Source organism: Corella eumyota, chromosome 2 (assembly GCF_963082875.1).
Source record: "Corella eumyota chromosome 2, kaCorEumy4.1, whole genome shotgun sequence".
Taxonomy (NCBI): domain Eukaryota; kingdom Metazoa; phylum Chordata; class Ascidiacea; order Phlebobranchia; family Corellidae; genus Corella; species Corella eumyota.
Genome location: NC_137491.1, coordinates 1562046 through 1586384, shown reverse-complemented (window position 1 = coordinate 1586384; position 24339 = coordinate 1562046). Strand labels below are relative to the sequence as shown.

General features: G+C 28.6%; 4 protein-coding genes across 4 annotated transcripts in view; 3 read left to right on the top strand and 1 right to left on the bottom strand.

The window, feature by feature from the left end:
- Window positions 1-3583, top strand: part of LOC145741199 (uncharacterized) — a 44728-nt gene extending 41145 nt beyond the window's left edge. The window contains exons 7-12 of the mRNA XM_082558743.1: window positions 195-273; window positions 908-1054; window positions 1623-1751; window positions 1974-2113; window positions 2753-2806; window positions 2979-3583. Of these exons, the coding sequence (XP_082414869.1) occupies window positions 195-273; window positions 908-1054; window positions 1623-1751; window positions 1974-2113; window positions 2753-2806; window positions 2979-3038 (609 nt within the window). The 3' untranslated portion in view covers window positions 3039-3583. The remainder of the gene's footprint in view (window positions 1-194; window positions 274-907; window positions 1055-1622; window positions 1752-1973; window positions 2114-2752; window positions 2807-2978) is intronic.
- A 506-nt stretch (window positions 3584-4089) lies between these two features.
- Window positions 4090-8726, top strand: LOC145743031 (mitochondrial amidoxime reducing component 2-like). Its single transcript, XM_082560892.1, has 8 exons — window positions 4090-4205; window positions 4301-4557; window positions 5139-5306; window positions 5711-5882; window positions 6049-6189; window positions 6546-6607; window positions 7055-7129; window positions 7913-8726. Exons 2-8 carry the CDS (start codon window positions 4325-4327, stop codon window positions 8031-8033), a joined length of 972 nt encoding a protein of 323 aa, XP_082417018.1. The 5' UTR covers window positions 4090-4205; window positions 4301-4324; the 3' UTR covers window positions 8034-8726.
- Window positions 8727-9482: 756 nt separating this feature from the next.
- LOC145741196 (protein dcd1A-like) lies at window positions 9483-15424 on the top strand. The gene is made up of 12 exons (XM_082558739.1): window positions 9483-9557; window positions 10050-10182; window positions 10387-10484; window positions 10705-10778; window positions 11000-11108; window positions 11709-11838; window positions 12218-12322; window positions 12864-12979; window positions 13331-13441; window positions 13781-13898; window positions 14674-14890; window positions 15370-15424. The coding sequence occupies exons 1-12, from the start codon at window positions 9483-9485 to the stop codon at window positions 15422-15424; spliced, it is 1341 nt and encodes a 446-aa protein (XP_082414865.1).
- A 268-nt stretch (window positions 15425-15692) lies between these two features.
- LOC145743215 (uncharacterized) lies at window positions 15693-21058 on the bottom strand. Its single transcript, XM_082561132.1, has 8 exons — window positions 20930-21058; window positions 20458-20534; window positions 19985-20076; window positions 19204-19376; window positions 18398-18541; window positions 17562-17759; window positions 16934-16965; window positions 15693-16812 (listed from the first exon to the last, which is right to left on the bottom strand). Exons 1-8 carry the CDS (start codon window positions 20942-20944, stop codon window positions 16215-16217), a joined length of 1329 nt encoding a protein of 442 aa, XP_082417258.1. The 5' UTR covers window positions 20945-21058; the 3' UTR covers window positions 15693-16214.
- Between the last annotated feature and the right edge of the window lie 3281 nt (window positions 21059-24339).

Below are 24339 nucleotides of genomic sequence, written 5' to 3'. Positions count from 1 at the left end.
ATTTAACTGATGTAACTTAAGACTGAGTCTTAAAAAAATATACCCCGAGAAAATATAAGCCTACCTTACTAATTTTCCAAAGTTGCTTTCGAATTTCTTTTAAAGGTTTTATCTGTAACATAAAAAAAAATTAACATAAGATAACTTGAAAGAAGTATGTTAAAACAAATATAAAATAATAAATTTATATTTAGTGTACATCTGATGTACCATGCCCAATTGGTGAACTGGCAATCACAATAGATGTTAGAAACTCAACAGAAGCTGCGGGAAGTAAGTAAAATATATCCATATAGAGTAACATTAGTTACATTAACACAGTCCCGAGTTGACTTCGGTAATTTGGGATATTATTCACAAAAGACAGTCTCAGGTTGACTTCGGTAATTTGGGATATTATTCACAAAACACAGTCCTGAGTTGACTTCGCTAATTTTGGAAACCCTTGACCTTATGCTGTAAAGTCAAGTATTGTTACCAATACCCCTGCCACCTCTCTTAAGTTATTTAAAGCAGTGATCGGTTACCTTTTTCGGCCCACCCGTTAAAAAACAAACCACTAATTTTCTGTTGTATTTTTGGTGAAAGAAATTAAACAGTTTAGCTAATACTATTGTTTTAATAAACGCAGACAAATTTAAAATAATTTTTTTCTTCATCAAACCGATGATAAACATTTTTGAATGTTTTTAATACAAAATACGTTTACAAATCAAAAAATAAGCACGTCTCTGTTTTAAAGCATTTAACCCAGGAAAATATGCGACCTGGTAACGTACTCCTTACGAACCGGCACCGGGCCGCGGCCGGATGGTTGTCGGTCACCTATTTACAGCATAGGATAGGCGTGCTGGCTTATATTTACTTTACTCTTTTACTTACCGTAACATTTTTGTTGTTCTTTTAGCCACCTCCAAGCAAGTAGCATGTGAATCTCAGGTTGGATATTGCGACCCAGAATCAACCATGTGCGAATGGAGCAATGGCGTCACCTACTGTTCGTGTATCGAAAATTACTTACCATCCCTTTTTTCCTCGGATAGAACGTGCTCAGGTATTCTAAATAAAAGTTTTCGTTTTTTTAAGACGTTTTTTTATTTATACAAAGCATATCTCGTAAATTTAAGTTAAAATTCCTTGAATTTTTTTTGGTAAAACATTTATAACTATATTGCAGCCCTCATAATTTAAAAAAAATAGCAAGTACACTAATTTTTATATTTTAATCATCGGGCCTTTGAAATGTTGTTCAATGCTTATACTATGTTGGTCACCGTTGTTGTAAAGGAACCATAACTTTATATAAAAAGTGTCAAACTATCCAATAAATAGCTTTTTTTCTCATTTCCAGCTGCCTCATATCTTTTTGTTTATTTGTTTAGTTTTTTTGGGATTAAATAAAAATAAATAAAAACATAAACATTACATATTACGTTAATGTGTCGGAAAAAAATCACTTAGTTAAATTATTAATTAAAAACATGCCATAAATATTAATGTTTACATAAAGATTTTATAATATGTTATGGCAAAGTCACCAAACCCAACCCCAAATACCAAAATATACAAACAAAAAATAACTAATATTTTCAATAAACTAAATTCCTTAATATTTTTTCTAGCAATTATTTGTGCAACCAACGAAGATTGTAACGCCCCGTTCGGTTCGTGCGAGGTCGACGTTGCCATAGCAACTGATACGGGAACTTGCGATTGTATTTTCGGTTTCACCGGACAGAATTGCAACGACCGTAAGTAGCCTAAAGATATAAGATTTTTTCAGAGAACAACTAATTTTAACTTTATAACACCTTATATATTTATGTTATAATTATTATAAGACAGTATGGATTCTTTTTTTACATTTCTGATTGCAAACTAATCCAATTTGGTTACAAATTTGTTGTTTTTTTTTGTCCTTTTTAAAAAGTTAATTTTGCTAAAATAAATATTTTTATTTTTTTAAATTTTAGCTTGGTTATTTATTTCAATCATCGTGGGAGCGTTTATAATTGTTGTCATAATAGCGTTTGTGACGTATAAATGCATAAAAAGAAAAAAGAAGAATAAAGGAAAGAATATAGAAGAGCCTAATAGAGATGATTTGGTTATGGTAATTTATTGTTGTAAAAATTTTTATTGAATTTTATAAAAAAAATAATTTTTTAACCTATACCACACAAACTATCTATATGACATTGAAAAGAAATAACATTATTACTATTTTACCCATTTTCTGTATGTCTTTTTTATTGATATGACAATGTCGACTTTACGGCTTAAACATTGGATAATAGTTGTTACATAGACCCATTGTCGAGTTAACTTTGACAGTTTTCAAAGCACACTGTCCTATATTTAATCTCCTGATAGGGTTTTAGCTTATTTAAGCTACTCCGACCCAGTCTTGAGTTGCCTGTGGCAGTTTGGGATATTATTGATTATAATTGCCCGATAATTATGCTGCTGATTAAATGCTGACTCAGCAGAAGTCCATACCGTTTATAGCGCCTTACTCAAGGGCGCTACAGCATGAGATCCGTGGGGATTGCCCCCGCGACTTTTTGGTGGTGTAGGAAGTGTTCTTACCACTACACCACGCTGCCGGCATACTTAAGGACGTTATAACATGTAAGAAGTGGGATTCGAACCAACAAACTCATGTTGTAAAGCTTAGTGTTTTAACGACTACACTATGTCACCTTTAATATAAAAAAATATAAAAAAGTTTAAATTTAACTTTAAATTTTAGGAAAATCTAAATACACTTGATTTAAGTATGAGAGCCAACCCACCTACAATGTCGGTAAGAAAGTATTGACGACATATTTTTTTGTTTTATTATAAAAACATAATTTAACAGAAAAAAAAACAAGTGTCTATTGTCATTTTGTGCTTTAATCCTAATTAGTTTTTGTAGCCAAAAATAAATAAGGAAAAGTTTTTAATAAAAAAATAATTGTAATTTTTTTTTTTAGGAAATCGTCCTATCATTAAGATCAAGAAGTAGACGGAGTGATTACGTCACAGAATGTTAATTGTTTGTTTTTTTTACCTTTTTTATTAAATAACTCTCTATTTTATGCATTTTCTTAAAAGTTCAGTAGTTTTGATTATCAACTTTAAGGAAAAAAGGAAAAAAATTCTTGCTTGAACAAATATGTTTATTATTTTATTAAAAGTTTTAAATATTTTGCCATTTTTGAAGTTCATTGAGGGATTAGTTTTTAAGCAAAAAGTTCCTTCTTTAGTATTGTTTGATTATTTTTGATTTACTTTTATTTATGGTGCATTATTTTATTTTTATGTCGATTAATATGTTACAATTTCTTGTTTGCTGCTTTTTAAAATTGAATTTAATATGATTATTGCACTTCTACCTTGGTATTAGTAATTATTTTTAATTTAATTTAACACTTGCGATATTTTTTTACGCTTTGCGAAAAAAATTTAAAACTTTTTTACCTAAAATTTTTTGGGGGTTTACATTTTTCCTATTATTTGTCCAAATCTTAACTGCTTTAATTATTTTTCTATTTTTATCGAGCATAGCTATATGAAAACCTAGTTGTGTTTAATTGGCTTGTTAATTGCTTCCATTTTTATGCTTAAAAACTTTTGCAAAACCTCTGTTTTTTTGCCAAATTTTAGTGTAAATAAAAAATTATTTTAATATGGTCTCATGCTAAATTAACTTTGTTTTAAGATAGTCTATTTAAAAATAAATGTAAATGTGTATAAAAAGTAGTTATTAAACAACAAAATATACAGAATAAACAACTAAAATCGTGTTGTTAACTCTACGTTTGTGCTTTACATGGTACTTGTTATTAAATTATCAGTTCACCATTTTTCATAGGATATTATTGTTTGATGAAAAACATTTGCCCAAAAATGCGATTTTCCAACAATAAGGCATATTATATGATTTTTATTTTTCGGTAATGTTTAATTTCTAATAAAAATTGTTTTGGTGCTATGAGCAGTTACGTTTTTCGTTTTCTTTCGAAAAATAAACGAAATAGGGGATCTCCCTTTCGCTCTTGTTTGTTTTTGTGATGACGTCATACTTTAAGACTTTACCTCATGTTAATATTTAACTTATTTTGCCCTTTAAATATGTTTTAAGCTGTTGAACAAGTAATAAGGTGACAAACATCTTAAAAACGTATAATTTAAATACGTTTCATATCATAGTTGGTTATGTAAGTTAATACAATGCTTATGTAAGACTAGAATTGCTGTTTTTTAGTATTACGTAACATAAATATTATTTTTTCCTTATTTAAGCACTTTTCAGGTAACTTTAACTTCATTATTTGCAATGGATGGACTTAAACAAGGACAAGTTATTACACTAGCTGTAACTTTGTCGACCCTAGTTATAACTGGGTTAGGATATTATCTGTACAACCGAAAAAAAAATTGGAAAAGGGTCGGGGTTGTTTCGAAGCTTTTTATTCATCCTGTGAAATCATTTAAAGGTTTAGATGTACAAGAAGCTGTTTGTACTCCGAGTGGATTCCATATTGAGGGCCAGAAGGCAATTACAGATAGGTAAGCTTGATTTAAAATTATATATGTAAATAAATGTAATTTTGGGTTTGGTGACCATGCCATAACATACTTAAAATCTTTATGTAAACATTAATACTTTTGGCATGTTTTAAATCATTAAATTGATTTTGTCATTTTTTTCCGTCGCATTGTTGTAATATTAATTGTATATCGTATTTATTATTTACTTTTATCAATGCGCGAAAAATCAAAATAAATAAAAAAAATAAAATAAAAATGCACTGAACTACAAAATGTTTTTAAGATTTGCCGAAAATATGCAATGTAAATTACTTAAAAATTGGCAAAAAATGACATGAATTGTACTGAAATTAATAAGTTATGACCAATTAAAATGTTTAAATGTGCATTAACTATTGCAAAAATGTCTACTGGTGTATTAAATTTAAGTATTATTGCAGTAGCCTATTGAAAATTTTTTAATAAATTGATAAATGTAATCTGTTTTTAAGGCCAAATTTTATGATTTAAAAAAGTTGAATGACTAATAAGCACTTAGGTGTTTTATGAATATAATTTCGTGATGTCTCACAATATATAATTTGTTTCTTTATTTTTAGATGTTTTCTTATCATAAGATCTGATGGTAAAAATATTGGCGGGGTAGCTGAACCTAAACTGATGCTAATTAAAGTTAAAACCGGAGCGAATTTTATTGTTTTAAGTGCATCTGACATGCCAGAAATTAAAGTTACAATTCCAAGTACAATAAAACAATCTGAGTGCAGGTAATTAATTAAATCTCTTTACTTTATGCTTCTTTATAAATTTAAAATAAAATACCTTAACTATAAATAACCTATGTGTTTTATTGGGTCCTTATAAAATGTTAAAATGCCATTATTTGACAGAAAGGGTTAGGGCAAGATGGGTTATGTATTAAGTTGTGTAGGGTTATATATTAAGTTGTGTATCAAAGATTAATTGACAGAAAGGGGTAGGGCAAGATGGGTTATATATTAAGTTGTATAGGCTATATAATAACTGCAGTTATTTGTAATTATTGCGATTTGGCGTTTTAAGAAAACACTTTTTATTATAAAATTATCAAGATGCTTTATAGCATTAGGTACTGTTAGAATATTTATTGTGAATGACCTAATAAAATTTACTTAAATGCCTTTTTTCCTAGTGTATATGGAGAGAAAACCATTGGTTTAGACTGTGGAGATGAAATAGCATCATGGCTTAATAAATACACTAATAATGAATATCGGATGGTTTATCATTCCGATCAAATGAAAGCAAGAACTGTTTGTGGGAAAGCAAAATACAAGGAACTTAACAGGAAAAATATGGGAAAGGTAGAACTAAATACCTTTTTAATGAATAGTAATTTTAAAAAGCTAACTTTAAAAAGCGAATCGCAATTTCTTTACACCATCAATTAACTAAAAATTTAGCTAGGACTTGTATTTTGCCCAACACAAAATAAGCTGTTAATACTAACAAAATCTTTAAATTTTCAAGGTAATTTATCAAAATGATTCCCCATACAACCTTCTATCAGAGGAATCCCTCACGGACTTAAACACGAAACTAGAAACACCAGTTACAGTTCTTAACTTTCGACCGAATATTCTGATAAAGGGAAATTTACCGTATGAAGAGGTAGAGTCTTTATAATAATATTTTAGTAATGTTATTAAAATTTACTTGCTGTAAAAGTGTATAATTTTAACACTATTTTGTAGCCAGTATATACATTTAAAATGCATGTTAATCCTATTTAATTATAGCCACAATTAAAGTTTAACAGTAGAAAAATTTTTAATTATAGCCACAATTAAAGTTTAACAGTAGAAAAAATGTTGATGGTGAAAATTGTAGTTATAGTGGTAATATGTATTTTAGAGACACACCTTTATCTATTGTCCATGGTTTGGGGTATATTGACCATGCCAATCTTGTCTATACTGGGGGTTAATAGACCAGGTTTAAATAATTGACTATGTTTTAATTTTTAGCATAACTGGAGAAATGTTATGATTAATGGAATTGAGTTTCAATTTGCTAAACACTGCAACAGGTTAGTAAACAATTTTACCTATAATAATCCAAAATAAAATAATGCATTTAAATAAAGTGTACTGTAAACATTTTTTTGTGTATATATTTATCCTCGATGTGGAAAAGTCGAACGCGCGACTTAAACATGGAGTAACATTAGTTACTCCGACCCAGTCTCAAGTTGCCTGTGGCAGTTTGGGATATTATAAATTATAATTGCCCGGTAATTATAGTGCTGATTAAGTGCTTGCTCAGCAGGAGTTCATAACGTTTATAGCACCTTACTCAAGGGCGCTGCAGCATGAGATCAGTGGGGATTGAACCCATGACCTCATGTGTGGTGTAAGTGTTCTTACCACTACATCACGCTGCCGGTTTAAATGTAGCCTATAGGCTGACTTTTATCGATCTCAAAAAAAACAAACTTTAAATTGATAATTTAAATAAACATTTAAGTTATAACCAGGTGTTTACAAACAACAGTGAACCAAGAAAGCGGAATAAAACATCCACAATCTGAACCCTGGGAAACCCTGAAAACGTAAGTTTCTTTTTTTGATATTTTTTGTTACATTTAGGGTTGGTTTAATATTTACACAGGTTTTGTTATTATGGGCTTATAGTTTAAAACTTTAATTTAAAATCAGTAATGAACATTTCAACAAGATCTTACTATAATAACTAAGGCCTAATTTAGATTCAAAATAGTGTTGTCAATTTTATCATTACTGACATTGTTAAAAGTGTTGTTTATTACATCATATATCATATATATGCTGTTTATTACACCATATAAATTGATATAAAATATCCATATATGATAAGGCTTAGTGGACAATATACATATTTATGTCCAATTTATAGGTATACGAAATACATAAAAATTGCCATTTATGGTGTGCGTGTAAATTTTTCAAGCAAATATTAGTTGAGAGTTGCGACCATATTACAACAATTTTTATTTATTTTTTTTTGTTTATATCTTTACCCTCGATGTGGGAAAGTCGAATGCGCAACTTAAACATAGAGTAACAACTGTTACTCTATGTTTAACCCAGTCTTGAGTTGGCTGTGGTAGTTTGGGATATTATAGAGACTATAATTGCCCGGTAATTATGCTGCTGATTAAGTGCTGGCTCAGCAGGAGTTTATACTGTTTATAGCGCCTTACTCAAGGCCGCTACAGCATGAGAGCAGTGGGGATTAAAAAAACAATCTCATAGTGGTGTAGCAAGTGTTCTTACCACTACACCACGCTGCCGGTAATTAAAATGCCGTCCATAGGACAACTATCGACTAGTTTTAAATAAAAACTTAAATTTAGATACCGACAATGTGAACCCAAGGACAAGAAATTTTACGGGACCACCCCCTTGTTTGGGATAAACCTGGGTACTCATCAACATGGGGTCATTAACGTCGGGGACGAAGTTTATGCGTGTTAAATACTGGTAGATTAAGGGGTAAAATGGGTGTAAAAGGGTGTTATGGTGTATAAAAAAGGGGTAAGAAAGCTATTTTATATATTTTTAATGCGATAAAATGTTTCTATATGCCTAGGGTTAAATTTTATTATTTTTTAATTAAAAAACTGTATTTTTTTTTAGATTGTAGGCTTACTATTTTTTTTTACTTTTTTAATTACATTCTAAATAAAATTATAATTTCATTCAAAAATAATGCTAGTACACCTATTAAGGATTATGTTTTTTTTTGAAAATTTAATGCATTAGTATTATCTTTTTACTTCTTCTATATTAAAGAAAATATAAAAAATACACCATCAAAATTAAATATAATATATTTGTGTGTATATAATGTGATGAAATGAAAAAAGTTTTGAACAAAGAATAGCCTATGTTGTGTAACTTTTAAATGTGTTGCTTAACTCTGCATTATTGCAGCATATTGACTTTAATATCATGTATGTATTTATTCTGTAAATATTGATTATTAACAAAATATTATATTATGTTAAAGCCAACTGTATCTTTTTTTATATATATTGTTGTAAGATCAAATTTATTTCTGATTTTTTTTGGCTTAAAGTTTTTACTTTTGGTACATGCATGGTTGTTATTTTTAAAATCACAATAATTTTAATTTTTAGAATGTGCCTTCAATTTTTGTATATTTTCAATGCAGATTTTTGATTAAGTTTTCTTTTTATATGAATCATAAAATAGGATATACTTGAAGTTATTTTGTATCTAAAGTGTTATGATTTTATTAACTTTTTATTAATGTTTGCAACTTATTAATCAAATATTAAAAATACAATATTATAAAATGAATTTTGTTTGTTATTTTATGTTCAAAATAGGGTATTGTTATTGTGATAAACATAGTTGAAACAAACAATTAATGAAGATTTACAAAAAAAACTTCCCAATTTCGAAATAAAATATAATTCTGCAAGGCTATAGTTACCATTTTAAAAATAGGCATAAGTTAATGCCATAAACACAAGATTAACCAGATATCTCTTTACTAAGAATTACTAGATCATTTAAAATTATACATTTACAAAAAAATAATTTCTTGATTTTAAAATAAAATTACTTTTGTAAGACTATAGTTATCATTAGAAAACAAACAAACTTCCGCATTGTTTAAGGGTTAATTATTATATAGCTCAAAAAAGTCAATATTTATTAACTTGATTTATTGATTAGGAGCATAAACTTGTTTGTTTAAAGCACAATTGCAACACAAATATTTCTCAAAGTAAATATCATGTGATGCTGTTTGCAGTTCTGCAAATGTAAAGTTTAATTTGAAGGACATTTATTTGCAGTGCATACCTTTTTTAGTTGAAATTAGGATAAAAAATTTAACATTTGAGAAAATAACCAATTTTGTATAGTTTTAGATTTTTTTGAAAAAACTTTAAAATGAGGATTTTATTTTTTGTTATTTTAATTTCAGTGGCGTTTGAAGTTTCAAATTCTGCAGAATGCCATGGAAAAGTAAAAATAAAGTTTATTTCGTTTTTAATGAAAAATTTAATTATTTTTTAAACCATAAAAAATCATAAAAACCGGCAGCTTGGTGTAGTGGTAAGAACACTTGCTACACTACACATGAGGTCGTGGGTTCAATCCCCCCTGATCTCATGCTGTAGCACCCTTGAGTAAGGCATTATAAACAGTACAAACTCCTGCTGAGCCAGCACTTAATCAGCAGTAATAATTACCAGGCAATTATAGTTTCTATAATATCTCAAACTGCCACAGGCAACTCGAGACTGGGTCAAGGTAACTGATGTTACTCTATGTTTAGGTTGCGCATTCGACCTTCCCACATCGAGGATAAAGATATATATAAAAAAAATCAGTTTAAATAATGTCTATTTAAAATAAGTTTCTTTTTAATATGAAACAATTAATGTCTGTGCAATATTTCAATCTAATGTAAGCCTGTCAAAAATATAAAACTATGTTTTAATATATTATGTTTAGCCTGACCCAAATGCCCAACCTAACTTAAACCCGATTGCTCAACCCAAACTTAACTTAGTTGGAACCGTTCCTAATGGAAAGTTATACACAGTTGGTGATGCTAACTCTGCACTAAAAATATTACATCTATGGGGTAAGCATAAAAGCTATAAAAAGTGTAAATAAATGTGACAAAAAAACATGATTTTTTTATAAATTATATATGTAACTACTATTTTAAACATTTACACATAACAATATTATAAATTTTCGAATTTTTTCAGTTTTTATTTTTTTAAAAATAATATCAGAAAATTTAGAGTTTGGTGACTATTTAATTTTAATATTTGTTAACAAGGGACTCCTTATGATATGGGAATTGCTCATGGAACTTTACTTAAAAAGGAAGCTGCCAGTTTTATGAATTCAGTGTGGGCGTATTTAGAAGACCAAGTGGTAAAAAATAAGAAATATTTTTTATCTAAATTATTTGCAGTTTAAGATTATTTTCAACTAAAGATTTAGATTTTTTACACTTTTTTGTTTAAAAACACTTGCTAAATAACAGCAAAATTTGAGGTTTTTTACACTTAAATATTAAGATGTTTTGGTACCACAATTTTTTTGTTTAAAAATTGCTTTTTAAATAATATTAAAATTTGCAACTTATTCAAAGATACAAGCGATAAATGGAACTGATACAAAAGTTAAATTTCAAGAATGGTTTTTAAGAGATGTTTCTAACCTGGGGTAAGGTTAATAAGTTGCTTACCAAATAAATTAGATACTTTTTTACAATTTCTTAAATTAAAATTAAAAAAAAAATTATGATTATTTTTCATTCGATAATTTTTATATCTTTTAAATCGTTAAAAATCAATTACGATTTTGTAAACAATTTAGTTTTTTTTGAATATATTTCACCATTTTTCATCTACGCACTAAAGCTTTTTTGATTTAAAAATAAACAGGTTGGAGGCTGCATGTGACCTAGAAATATTTGCAACTTCAAAATTCAGTGGAGACTATTTCCTACAAGAAATTCAAGGTCTAGCAAAAGCATCTGGAGTGGATTACAAAGTAAAATAAAATTGTGTTAAACTCCTGAAGGGCAAACTTTACAGTTATTGGATATCAATAAAAAAATTCATTTGGAAAAATACAACTTTAAACTTTGGACTTGATATATAAAAACTCCCCAATTTTTTAATTTACACTGGTAAGAACACTTGCTACACCACACTTGAGGTCATGGGTTCAATCCCCGCTGATCTCATGCTGTAGCGCTCTTGAGTAAGGCGATATAAACAGTATGAACTCCTGCTGAGCCAGCACTTAAGCATCAGTATAATTATCGGGCAATTATAGTCTCTATAATATCCCAAACTGCCACAGACAACTCGAGATTGGGTTGGAGTAACTGATGTTACTCTATGTTTAAGTCGCGCATTCGACTTTCCCACATAGAGGATAAAGATAAATACAAAAAAAAAGTTTTATATGGACAGTGGCAATTTTAACAATATCACATACAAATATCAAGGAAAAAACTATTTTATGGTGATCAACTAATCCCATATAAATAAAATCTTATCCAAATCATCATCTAATCCCCTGCTATTAAAATCTGATCCTAGTATAAGTATCGCACAAAATAGGTTCAAAAATATATTTTTACAGAAAATCCAACGAATCCACATGTTGGGGGAACTGACTAAAGGTTCTTGCTCTATGTTTGGTGCTTGGGGCTCTGCACTGCCAACTAGCGACAGTGTTTTACAACTAAGGGCTCTGGACTGGAATATGGATGGTAAAACAAAAATTAATTTTTATCGTATTTTGTAAAGTAATCTGTTAATTTAACTCTTAGCAACCCAACTATGATTTTTTAGAGTTGAGTTTTTTTGTGTCAAATTTAACAAAATTTTAACCCAGGACATTTCAACTTTAGAGGGTTAAATTTAAATAAATTATCTAAAAGGTTTCATTAAATAAGTTTTTTCAGAGATAAGTTGAAACTGGGTTATATTGACACAAAACCACTTTTCAAATTAACAAAATAAAAAATGATTTTCAAAACTTGGGTAATAATGAGCTTTTGTATACCCACAATTAACATTAATAACAAAAAATATGTTTTTAATCTAGTTTATTTTATTGTTATAAACCAACAATTATTACACATTTAGGCCCCTTCCATAACTTCCCACAACTGACTGTTTATCATACAACATCTAACAATACTGGACCTAATGGAATGAAAGCAAACTCTTTTGTAAATGTGGGATGGACAGGTAAGAGGAACGAACTATCAAAATTTTTAGCTTATATCATTAATAGCACCATATTAAAGGGAACTTAAAAAGTGGGAATTGAAAAAATATAATAACCTTATGTTGTAAAGTCAATTGGCTAATCACTACGCCATGCATATTTAATGTTATTTTGATGTGAAAAGGTTGCAAATACAGTATTTTTAATGCATTCTAAGAATTGACAATTTTTACATTAATATTTTTCCTGATAGAAAGACCTATAAACAGTTATTATACAGAAACTAAAACAATGAGTTGAAATTTAAAAAAGGCATTTCAGTTTAATTTAAAAATACCCTAATAACAATATTTTCTGGTAATTTTTGGGGCAAATAGCAAAAAAATTGCAAAACCCTGATCCCTAACAAAAAAACTTTAAAAATCAAAACCCAAAACAATATTTTGCACCAGTAACCAATTGAATAATAGATACCTCATATTTCTGGCATTGAATCAATTTTTCAATTTAAAAAAATAATTTTAAATACAAATAAATCCAACATATTATTCCTTGTTACAGGTTGGATTGGATCAATTACTGGAATGTCATCAGCTAGTATGGCAATCTCTGAAATAGGAGCTTCATATCCTGATGATACTTTTGGGAATGAATCGAGGTTCGGGGTTCCATTTACAGTTAAGTCTAACAAGTGTTTTATATCATTGACTAGAAAAAATTTTAAATTTGAATTTCTTAAAGATTTTAAATTTGCATTTTCTTTCCCACATAGCATATGTACAACTATACAGACTGCACATTTACTCTATCCAGTTAGGTTTTTCAGATGCTTTAATTACACACACTGTTCTTACTACACACAGCATATTTATGGGTCCCCTATTCAATTCTTTATTTTACAAAATTAAAAAAAAAAACAATGAAACATTAAGATCGCTACATTGCGTATTCTAAATTAAGCTATAATTAATCATTTTATAAGGTAGGTACTGATGTTTATGTATTTAAATAACTATTTTAAATCTTAGTACATACTTCGGGACATCTTACAATTTGATTACACGCTGGATGATGCAATTAACAGAATTGCAAATGCTGACAGAACTTGTCATCTTATGATGGGGGTTGGAGATGGAAAGGTAAGACAATATAAATTTTAAACCCGTTTTCTTAAACATAGAGTAACATTAATTACTCCGACCCAGTCTCGAGTTGCCTGTGGCAGTTTGGGATATTGTAGATTATAATTGCCTGATAATTATGCTGCTAATTAAGTGTTGGCTCAGCAGGAGTTTAAATTGTTTATAGTACCTTACTCAAGGGCGCTACAGCATGAGATTAGTGGGGATTAAACCCACAACCTCATGTATGGTGTAGCAAGTGTTCTTACAAATACACTATGCTGCCGGTAAATTTCTATTTTAAATCAGGTAATTTACTTTAAAACTAATAAAACAACAATTATATTAACTTTCTAGGAAGCAAGAGGTTTTAGAGGTGTCCAATACTCTGCAACCATTGCTCGTTTCTATGACGACCAAAACCTGAAACCTGATGCCACCTGGCACCCAAAAATTAAAGATGTCGTTTACTATGGTTTGTTTTTAGCCTGTTTTTATCAATTAGGATCCTATTAATTTTTGGGATATTTTAGTAATTTAAAAGGTAAACTTTAAGAAATATCAAATTGACATCTTTCTCTATATAATGGAACTTAATGTACAATACAAATATGTATATGTATGTCTAATGCATAGGCCTACAAAATAAATAAAGTTTGTGGTGCGTGGGTAGATTATTACGACAAATGTTAGTTGTGGGTTACAACCATATAGTTGTCGTGAGGTTGGCTATCAAAACCGGCAGCGTGGTGTAGTAGTAAGAAGACTTGCTACACCACACATGGGGTCATGGGTTCAATCCCAACTGATCTCATGCTGTAGCGCCCTTGAGTGAGGCGCTATAAACGGTATAAACTCCTGCTGAGCCAGCCATTATTCAGCAGCATAATTATTAGGCAATTATAATCTATAATATCCCAAACCGACACAGGCAACTCGACACTGGGTCAGAGTAACTGATGTTACTTTATGTTTAAGTCGCGCATTCGACTTTCCACATCAAGGATAAAGATATATCCAAAAAAAAATTAGTTACTTTAATTAGGCTTTGAGAAAAAGTCTTCAGTTTGTGCCTTAAAATTTCTGGGTATTAAATTATGCAAAAACTGGCTACAGCAAAGTTAAAAAGTCAAAACAAGTAACAACTCAAAAACCCAAAAATAAAGAATTTTATTTTACTTATCTTTAATTAATCTTTTGTATATTCACTATATCTTTAAAGTAACAAAAATGAAAAATATTTATATCAGGAATGGATTGGATGTGTCCTTCTTACAACGAATTATTAGCAAAACAAATTAACAAATACTACGGCAGCATTACCCCAGCTATTACTGTTAGCAACATCGTGCCAATTGTTCAAACTGGTTCGACTCATATTGCTATCTATGACCTCACAAACGATATGATGTTTGTGTCGTTTGCAAAAGCTGATATACAAACTGGACCCCCTGATGCTTATGACAGGTTAGTAAAGTATTTTTATGGAAATTAAAGTTATCTTGTTTTTCTAATGTTTAAAAATTTTTTCAAAAGTTAAAAAAGACTTTAAAACATGGTTCCAGTACTGAAACATATACATAATATATATATAACTAAACCTATATATAACTAAACATAATATATATAACTAAACCTATATATAACTAAACATAATATATATAACTAAACCTGTTAAATAAATTGGCAGGACTAGAAACCTACCTTTAATAAAGTTTTGTGGAATATATATAAATGTCCCAATTTATGCGCATACAAAATTATATAAAAATGGTGTTTCCGATGTGCAAGTAAATTATCATAGGCAAATATTAGTTAAAAGTTGCAACTAAATTACAATTAAAATATCAACCATTAAGTAGGCTATTGACTACTTAATGCCTAATAAACAAAAGTACTTATTTTTTTAAATTTTCGGGATTTTACTAAAATTATTTTTCTTTCAGACAATTTATGGAATTTAATATGAAGCAACTGTTCACCGAACAAATGCCAAAATAAGAACAAGGTTCTGATAACTTTTATTAATTTGTGTCATTTTTCATGATTTTTCTTTACCAAATAGTGTTATATCATTTTTTTGTTAATCTTACTTTAAAATTCCTTTATTTTTTGTATTAAAATACCTGAAATTATATCTTCTTTTACGAAATGAATAATTTTTCATCATTAACAATGCAAGTTAAATAAAAAAACATAATCTATCAAATAATTTCTATTCCATATCCTGAATTATTTCAGTTGGGTTCATTAGAATTTAAAAAACTTTTTTAGGAATGTATTATATTTAAAAAGGCAAGCATATGGCAATTAAAAATAACATGCATAAAACATAGTCATGGTTATTTGGTATATAAAAATTAGGCTTTAGCAAAAGCACCATATTTAAAATTAAATTAACATTATTATAACAGTCATTTTACAATAATATAACAGGTAAACTATATATGTTCTAAAAATGGTTTTTACTTATAGCTGCTGAATGTGTATGTAGACCAACAAACTGTACAACTTAAGCTTAAAAAAACTTACTTAAGACACATTAACAAACAATTAAACCGACAAGACGAAATAAAAACTGCTCAAAATTTTAAAAAATAGGATGTAATATGGATTTTAAAATTCTAAGTGCAAAAATGTACAAGCTACTGCAAAAAACTGCTACTTTTACAAACTTTTTATATATATATGACGTCGCATGACATATGACTTCAGAAACAAAAGAAAATTATTAAAATAAGGATTGGGATAAAGTTAAAATGTAGGATTGAATTTTAAAAAATTACTAAAACTAAAGTTTATTAACTTCAGTATATTCTTCCATATGAGTTTTGGTGGAATACCTTTTCGTGCGAATTTTGGGTTTTGGCGAAACAATATATGGATGAACTACACAATTTGTTTCACTATCAATAAAATTATCATTTTCTTGCTTGTTTAAATCATTTAAACATATTCGTTGTGTTAAATTATTTACTTGTGGACCAATATCATTTGAATATACGCCGTGAAAGTTATTTTCGTCAAAATCAGTTTCAATTTTGTTTAGAATATCATTTAAAACATTTCTAACACCATCATTAATATTCTGTTCATGATTTTCAGACTTAAAAGGATTAATTTTTGTTGAAACATTATTTTTTTCGTTTTTTTGTGGAGATAGTTTTGCATTATTTTCACATTTTTTTAATTTCGAATTTTCGATTTTTGCGAAATTTGTTTTTTGTTTATTTTCAGGTAAATGGGTTTGAAAATTGGGTAACTTTATGTTTTTAGGTAAAGGTGGTTTTCTGGGTGGTTTTAAGGGGGTAAAAGCATTTGGAGGGGGTAAGTTAGGGGATGGTAATTCAGGGGCGTTCCTCGGTTGACTTTTATGCTGAGATGAAGCTCTTAAAAAAATAAAAATTTAAAAAAAATAAAAATAAAATTTTCTTAAAAAATAAAATTTTTTCTTAAAAAAATAAAATTTTTTGCTTTTAATAAAATAAGAAAATAAATTTTAGTTCTTACCTGCTTTTTGAACTAAGCCTTGGTTGAGTTTGCTAAAAAATAATAAACGTTTAAAATAAATATGATAGAATTTTAAATGATTTAATTATAGCACCCTACACTAAGGCATGACAGCATGGAAGTACTTAGAAACGAACACACGACCACATGTTGTAAAGCCAAGGGTTTTAATCACTACATCACACTGCTGGTCATTTATTAATTTAATTTTGTAAAATATGCTTTTAAAAACTTCAATCTTAAAAAACAATAACATCATTTGTAGTCTATTTTGCATAACTAATTATAACCATATTGAATGACTATTACTTTATAACTTAAGAAAAAAGTTTAAATAGTTTTAAAATTTATAAAAATATAAAGAATAAAAAAATGTAAAAATAAAACAATATGGTAATAAAGTAAAATGAACTATTTTAATAATTTTTTATTTAATTCAACAATTGCAATTAATGCTATAACTTAAACATACATATTGGATACATATATTTATATATATCATCTACTAAATTCTTATATATATAATAAATATATAGCTTTAACCAAAGATTGAGAAAAAAAGATTTTTCGTTTTGAATTTCTATTTTTTTTAATTTATTTTATTTCAAAAAAATTTAAAAATACAAACTTTTTTGTAGGGAACCCCTGTTAAACGATCCATGTCCGCAAACAGCGTTTCCCCGGCATTTTCCTTTGTTTGAAAGCAATACAAGCCTTCACCTAGTGGTGAGCGACGACCACTAGTGATAGAAAAGTGGTTTGGGGAGGACGAAGAATAACTTCGGATGTAGGAAAGAGGCCAAACAGCGACAACAATGTTGCCATTCTAAAAATGAATTTTAACTTTTTTTTATTTATTAAGTAAAAAAATCCAAAAAAAAGTTATTTTAAATAACTATAAAATTTTGTATATAGTTTTACCTTTTTTTTAAATTGAAGTACAAATTATTTAAATAGAATGAAGTTTAGTTATGTATGTTTATATATATGTTCAATATAAAAATAAAATTAAAATAGTTATTTTGCTTGCTTGGGAAAATTGGGCAAATGTGAGTTGTTATGACAAATAAAGGCCACTTGTAGGGCAAGTAATCAACTTTTCTTGCCTTTATTTTATTTTTATTTTTTATGTGTATTATCTTATTTTATCGTAATTAATATTAATTTAATTTATATTGGTTTTGGTGACCATGCCATAACATACTTAAAATCTTTATGTAAACATTAATACTTTTGGCATGTTTTAAATCATTAAATTGATTTTGTCATTTTTTCCCGTCGCATTGATGTAATATTAATTGTATATTGTATTTATTATTTACTTTTATCAATGTGCAAAAAACCAAAAAAAAAATTGTTTTTTAATAAAAAATTGTTTTTATGAATACCATATCATTATTTAAAGGAGATCATTTAATAAGGTAGGTTCAAGCATGTATTTAAAAAAAATTAATTTTAACTTACCTTTAAAGCTAATGTGACACAATCATTACCAAGCAGAAGAATGCATTGTTTATTAGAAGCTGATATATTATCCGAGTAAATGTTTTGTTCACTTACAACATAGTGTAGACACTCGTGAGTACCAATGTTTAATTTTGTGATACCCTAAAATAAAAAAATTAATTTATAACAAAAAGGTATACCCTATTTAATAACATATTAGGTCCAATACATTTTAAACTGTTTACTATATTTTGTACAGGTACTATAAGCTACAATTCTTTTAAAATAATTAATATTGTAAAAGCTATTTTCAAAAACTATGACAGGTAGATAGTAGAAATCGAACTAATAAAACCTTGTTTTAAAAAAAAAACATATAATATAAAAAAAAGTAAAACAACAGTGCATACAACTTGCAGTAAAACAATAGTAAAGTATATATAACCCTATTCTAAAAAGGGTAGAACTCTAATATAAAATAACTATAAACAATAACTACTGGCAGCGTGGTGTAGTGGTAAGAACACTTGCTACATCACACATAAGGTCATGAGTTTAATCCCCATTGATCTCATGCTGTAGCGCCCTTGAGTAAGGCGCTATAAACGGTATGAACTACTGCTGAGCCAGCACTTAATCAGCAGCATTTTATCGTGCAATTATAGTCTCTATAATATCCCAAACTGCCACAGGCAACTTGAGACTAAGTCGGAGTAACTGATGTTACTCTATGTTTAAGTCGCGCATTCGACTTTTCCACATCGAGGATAAAGATATATACAAAAAAAATACAAATTCATTAACTAATTTATCATTAATAATACCTGTATACACCTTAACCATGCTTTCACTTCCTCTCTGCACTGCATAGCAATATAGGTAGCCATGGTTGAAGGAGAGTAAAATCCACCCATGAAAAGTTGAAGTTTGAGAGAATATTGACGAGAAGTTTCTTCCATGTTTGCAATACATTTCCAGGGTTTTAACATTAAAAAATCTGTAAGAAATCAATGTGTGCATTAGGAAAGAGAAGCCACAATTTATTGTTAAATGACAACTACATATATATACTTAATTAGTGGATTTTTTAATTAAAAAAATAGTCGTTAAAAACTGCCTTGCAGTTAGTTTAAAAATCTTGATTTGATTTTTTTTTTGTATATATCTTTATCCTCGATGTGGAAAAGTCGAATGCGCGACTTGAACATACAATTACTTCGACCCAGTCTCGAGTTGCCTGTGGCAGTTTGGAATATTATAGATTATAATTGCCAGATAATTATACTGCTGATTAAGTATCGGCTCAGCAGGAGTTCATACCGTTTATAGCGCCTTACTCAAGGACGCTACAGCATGAGATCAGTGGGGATTGAACCCACGACCTCATGTGTGGTGTAGCAAGTGTTCTTACCAATACACCACGCTGCCGGTTGGTAGCATTTTATATTTTTAACAACATTAAAATGTTCTTTAAACAAAAAAAATAATTTAAAAAAATCGTATAAAATGGATAATTAAATAATATTAACACACTTATATATAAATTATAAAAACAACATTTGTCTATATTTAAACATATCAAACATAAAATATTTACAAATTTACCTTCTGTCTGACTTCCAGTTTTGAATTTCTTTGAATAGAAACTTAACTCAAGCTCTGTTGTGTTTGAATTAGGTCTTAACAAAACAGCATACCTGTTAAAAAAAGTAAATTGAAAACGGAATAAAAAATTTAAAATGTCTTATTTCTAAAGCATGATTTGAATATTATTTATAATTTTTTTTCTTTTTTTTAAATTATTGTTTGTATGGATATAGCAAAATAATTAACCCTTTAAAAATTGTTTCTACAAAAAGTATATATAGATATAAAATATATATACTCAAAATAAATAAAATGTATATCGAACAGATCACATAATTTTACACCCAATGTAATTAAAATAAACTTATTTAATGCGTTTTAATTCTTTATATTTTATTGTTACCACACAAAAAACACTTTAAACACAAATTAAAGAGTTTATATATTAACAGTCATTTAAGTACTAAACATATAATGAAACTTAAGTCTACCTCGTTTTCCATTTATTTTTGTTAACATCACTTGACACAACTTGTTTTTCCACCCAACCTTCGCACATTATTGTGTTCTAAAAACAAACACTTTAAATATTTTGCTATCATATTTTTTGTAGAAAACTTTTTTTTATTAATATGCCCTCCATTAATGTTGGCCGAGGGGTTCGGGGGCCGAAATGTCTGGCATTTGAAGATAGCACAAAAAAGCACAAGCAAAAATTTTTTGGTTTATCAATTAAAGCTACCAGGCTGAGACTAGTTTGGAAAAAAAGTATGTCTAAACACTAAATGAAGATTCTATTTTGCTGTTTCTTGTGTGTAGTCATACAGTAATTAAATTATTTTTACAAATATCAGCTCTTATATAATAAATTGTCAGTAAAAATATTACAAATAGTAATGTACAGACGTACAGATTACAGGATTAAGATTTGAAAAAATATTTTTAAATAAACGGTAAAGTTACCTGAATTGACGACATGCTTTTTATATAAAACTGATCACGATCTAATAAGTTTTTATATAAAGCATAACTTAAACTTTTTAACAGAATTTAACACCTGCCGTCGGTTGTCTGTTAAATCTCTAGAACCGCAATCCCGGGTGAATTCCCTGTGTTACGTCACATGAATCTTCATGTAATTACTTTAATTTATCCTCCCATAATAAACTGTTGTTTACGGATACCTCATTTGATAATTTTTTTTTATTAATTTAAGTTTTGTAATTTTTAATTTAGTTTAAAAAACCTAAAACATACTATATAAATGCTATTTTAAAGTTATTTTTATGCTTCTAAAAAACAAACAAATGTTTGTGAATTAGTATTTATGTATTTTAAGCTAAAAACAACAAAAAATAAAACTATAATACTAACTAATTTATTTTTAAACTAAGGAATTTTACTTATTGCCATATTAACAAAATTAAGGCAATTAAAAATAGGTGGTTATTGTTCAAAACATTTACATATATAAACTAATACAATTAGTGGAATTTGGTTTTAAGTATAAAAGTGAATTACTTTTTTTTAACAACAAACCAGTTCATAAAGCATAACTCAATCCAATAAGAACATTCAGGAATATTACTAATCTTCGTTTGCTCTTTATCAAATTGTTGTTGAATTTCGATGGAGGTTTGAAAACTAGATGACGCTTCTTTATAATGGTTAAGCTTGTATTTGCATTTTGCAATCCAGTAATGGCTATTAGCTACATCATAGATATCAGTTAATTTATTATCACCCTTACAATAAATTTCAAGTGAAGTTTGAAAATTAAATAAAGCTTCATTATATTGACCAAGCTCATATTTTCCCAATCCAATTAAATAATAACAACAACCAACATTAATATTTTTGGATAGATCAGTACCATTTTTTTGATAAAGTTCAAGGGAAACTTGTAAACTGGACAATGCTTCTTCAAATTGTTCTAGATCATGCTCGCATCTTCCTATCCAGTAATGGCGCTTTGCGTCATCACTGCTCTGATTCAGATCTTTGTCAACTTTTTGGTTGATCTTAAGTGATGTTTGAAAACTTGACAACGCTTCTTCAAATTGTTTTAGATCATATTTGCATCTTCCTATCCAGTGATGACAATCTAGATCATCACTGCTCTGAGTTTGATCCCTTTTAACTTTTTGGTTGATCTTAAGTGATGTTTGGAAACCTAACAATGCTTCGTCAAAATGTTTTAGATCGTATTTGCATCTTCCTATCCAGTAATGACAATCTAGATCATCACTGCTCTGAGTTTGATCCCTTTTAACTTTTTGGTTAATCTTAAGTGATGTTTGAAAACTAGACAACGCTTCGTCAAAATGTTCTAGATCATATTTGCACCTTCCTATCCAGTAATGACAATCTAGATCATCACTGCTCTCAGTTTGACTCCTTTCAACTTTTTGGTTAATCTCAAGTGATGTTTGAAAACTTAACAACGCTTCGTCAAAATGTTCTAGATCATACTCGCATCTTCCTATCCAGTAATGGTGCTCTGCGTCATCACTGCTCTCAGTTTGATCCCTTTCAACTTTTTGGTTAATCTTAAGTGATGTTTGAAAACTTGACAACGCTTCTTCAAATTGTTCTAGATCATATTTGCATCTTCCTATCCAGTAATGACAATCAGAATCATCGATGTTCTTTAGTGAGTTATTAGCTATTAAATTTTGAATTTTAAGTGAAGTTTGAAAATCAGTTAATGCTTGCAATCTTCGGCCAAGGCCAAGTTTACATTTTCCAATCAAACAATAGAAGTAAGAAACATCACTCGGTTCATGCTTATACTGCTTTTTAGCAGAAAAACTCAGCGACCCATCTTTTAATATCTGTGTTGACCAATTTATGGCATATTCATATTTCTCCAAATCATAACAAATTGATGGAACCAACCATATTTCAGGTTTTAATTTATACTTTGGATTTTCCATTTTTGGTCTTAACAACTCGTCAAGTTGAAAATAATCTTCTTGAAACAAAAATGTTATTAAAAAATATTCTAAAAGACATTTCATTCCAACTCTATCAATAAGATTTTTTTGTATTCTGGATTGCTGTACAATATCATCTTGCGATTTTTTGGAGGAGTAGACCTTCAACCTTGTTTCACATGCAACAGCAACCGCAAATTTAAGATCACAGCCGACATTCTCGGTAATCGTATTATGTTCAACAAGAGATGTCAAAATATCAAAGCAACTAGATTCTTCAATGCCATAAATTTTGCCAATAAAAGAAATAAATAAAGTCGAAGTTTTGTACATCAGGCTCTTTATATTAACCTTAGATTTATCTGTTAATTGAGCCAATTGATTATCAATATCAAACTTATCTCTATTTTTTTCATATTGAGATTCCAGTAAAAGTAAGTAATGTTGGCGATTTTTAATTACTTCTTTAATTGTGATTTTTCGAAATTGATGAAAAACTTGTTCATTGCCCGCAACGAAGCATGAGGACATCAACATATCAGCCAAGTGGTAATCGTTTTTAATATCTTTATCTGATCCAACAAAACTTGCCATTTTGCTGACAGTTTGAATTAGTTCAAGTGTAAAATGTTTGTTTTTTGTTGTAAATTGTCTTCCAAGTGGAAATTTACAAGCATGTGGCATCATTCCATCAAATGAAATGCCCAGAGGTGTAACAGCATCATAAAATTAAATGGGTTTTTACTGCGCAAACCCGGAATATGAACTCGAGAAATATTTGTTTCTCCAAGATTAATTAAAATAATTTGAAAAATTACTGAAAACCATCTAAAATATTCTTTTATTTCATCTTGATTATGTCTTGGCAAATTTTTTATTTTATCATCCAGAACAATTATGTTTTCAAAATCCGAGTAAGAAGTTATTTCGTTTCGTGAAAGTGATCCAAGTCCTACTAAAGCATATTTACATGGAAGTTTTCCCATTCTTCTTCTGCAAAACCCAGCAATACGTTTCATAATTTTTGTATAATCTGCAGTTAAAGTATTTTGCAGGTTGCACATAGCCTCAACTTTATTTCTTTTAAGTTCAGTAAATTTTGTGTTTGATATGTCTTCAGGAATCCGAGGTATACTTTTAAGTTTTTTATCAATCTTTTTTCTCATTATTTGGATGTCTTTTTTAATTACTTTGGAGTATTCGATTAAATCTGCTTTTTGATTTTTCGCGTTTGCAAATTCAAGTATTTTAAAGCAAAATTGACAAAGATCTTGTTTAATTTCATCCACATTTTCAGGATTTCTTACAATTGCAGCATTTAGCAAAGCTGCACTTTGAATTAATTTGATTTTGCAAGTGAATTTTGATCTCCTTGTATTGTGAACATGGTTTAAAGCTTTATCTTTGTACAATAATCCAAGTTTATGCAAAAATTTT

Coding starts and splice junctions, on each gene's coding strand:
- LOC145743031 (XM_082560892.1), top strand. CDS start 4,325: ATGGATGGACTTAAACAAGGACAAGTTATTACACTAGCTGTAACTTTG. Junction 5,307..5,710: donor ATAAAACAATCTGAGTGCAG/GTAATTAATTAA, acceptor CTTTTTTCCTAG/TGTATATGGAGAGAAAACCA. Junction 7,130..7,912: donor CCCTGGGAAACCCTGAAAAC/GTAAGTTTCTTT, acceptor ACTTAAATTTAG/ATACCGACAATGTGAACCCA.
- LOC145741196 (XM_082558739.1), top strand. CDS start 9,483: ATGAGGATTTTATTTTTTGTTATTTTAATTTCAGTGGCGTTTGAAGTT. Junction 11,109..11,708: donor CATCTGGAGTGGATTACAAA/GTAAAATAAAAT, acceptor ATATTTTTACAG/AAAATCCAACGAATCCACAT. Junction 13,899..14,673: donor TAAAGATGTCGTTTACTATG/GTTTGTTTTTAG, acceptor TATTTATATCAG/GAATGGATTGGATGTGTCCT.
- LOC145743215 (XM_082561132.1), bottom strand. Junction 17,760..18,397: donor GTGTCACATTAGCTTTAAAG/GTAAGTTAAAAT, acceptor ATTCATTTTTAG/AATGGCAACATTGTTGTCGC. Junction 16,813..16,933: donor AGGCTTAGTTCAAAAAGCAG/GTAAGAACTAAA, acceptor TATTTTTTTAAG/AGCTTCATCTCAGCATAAAA.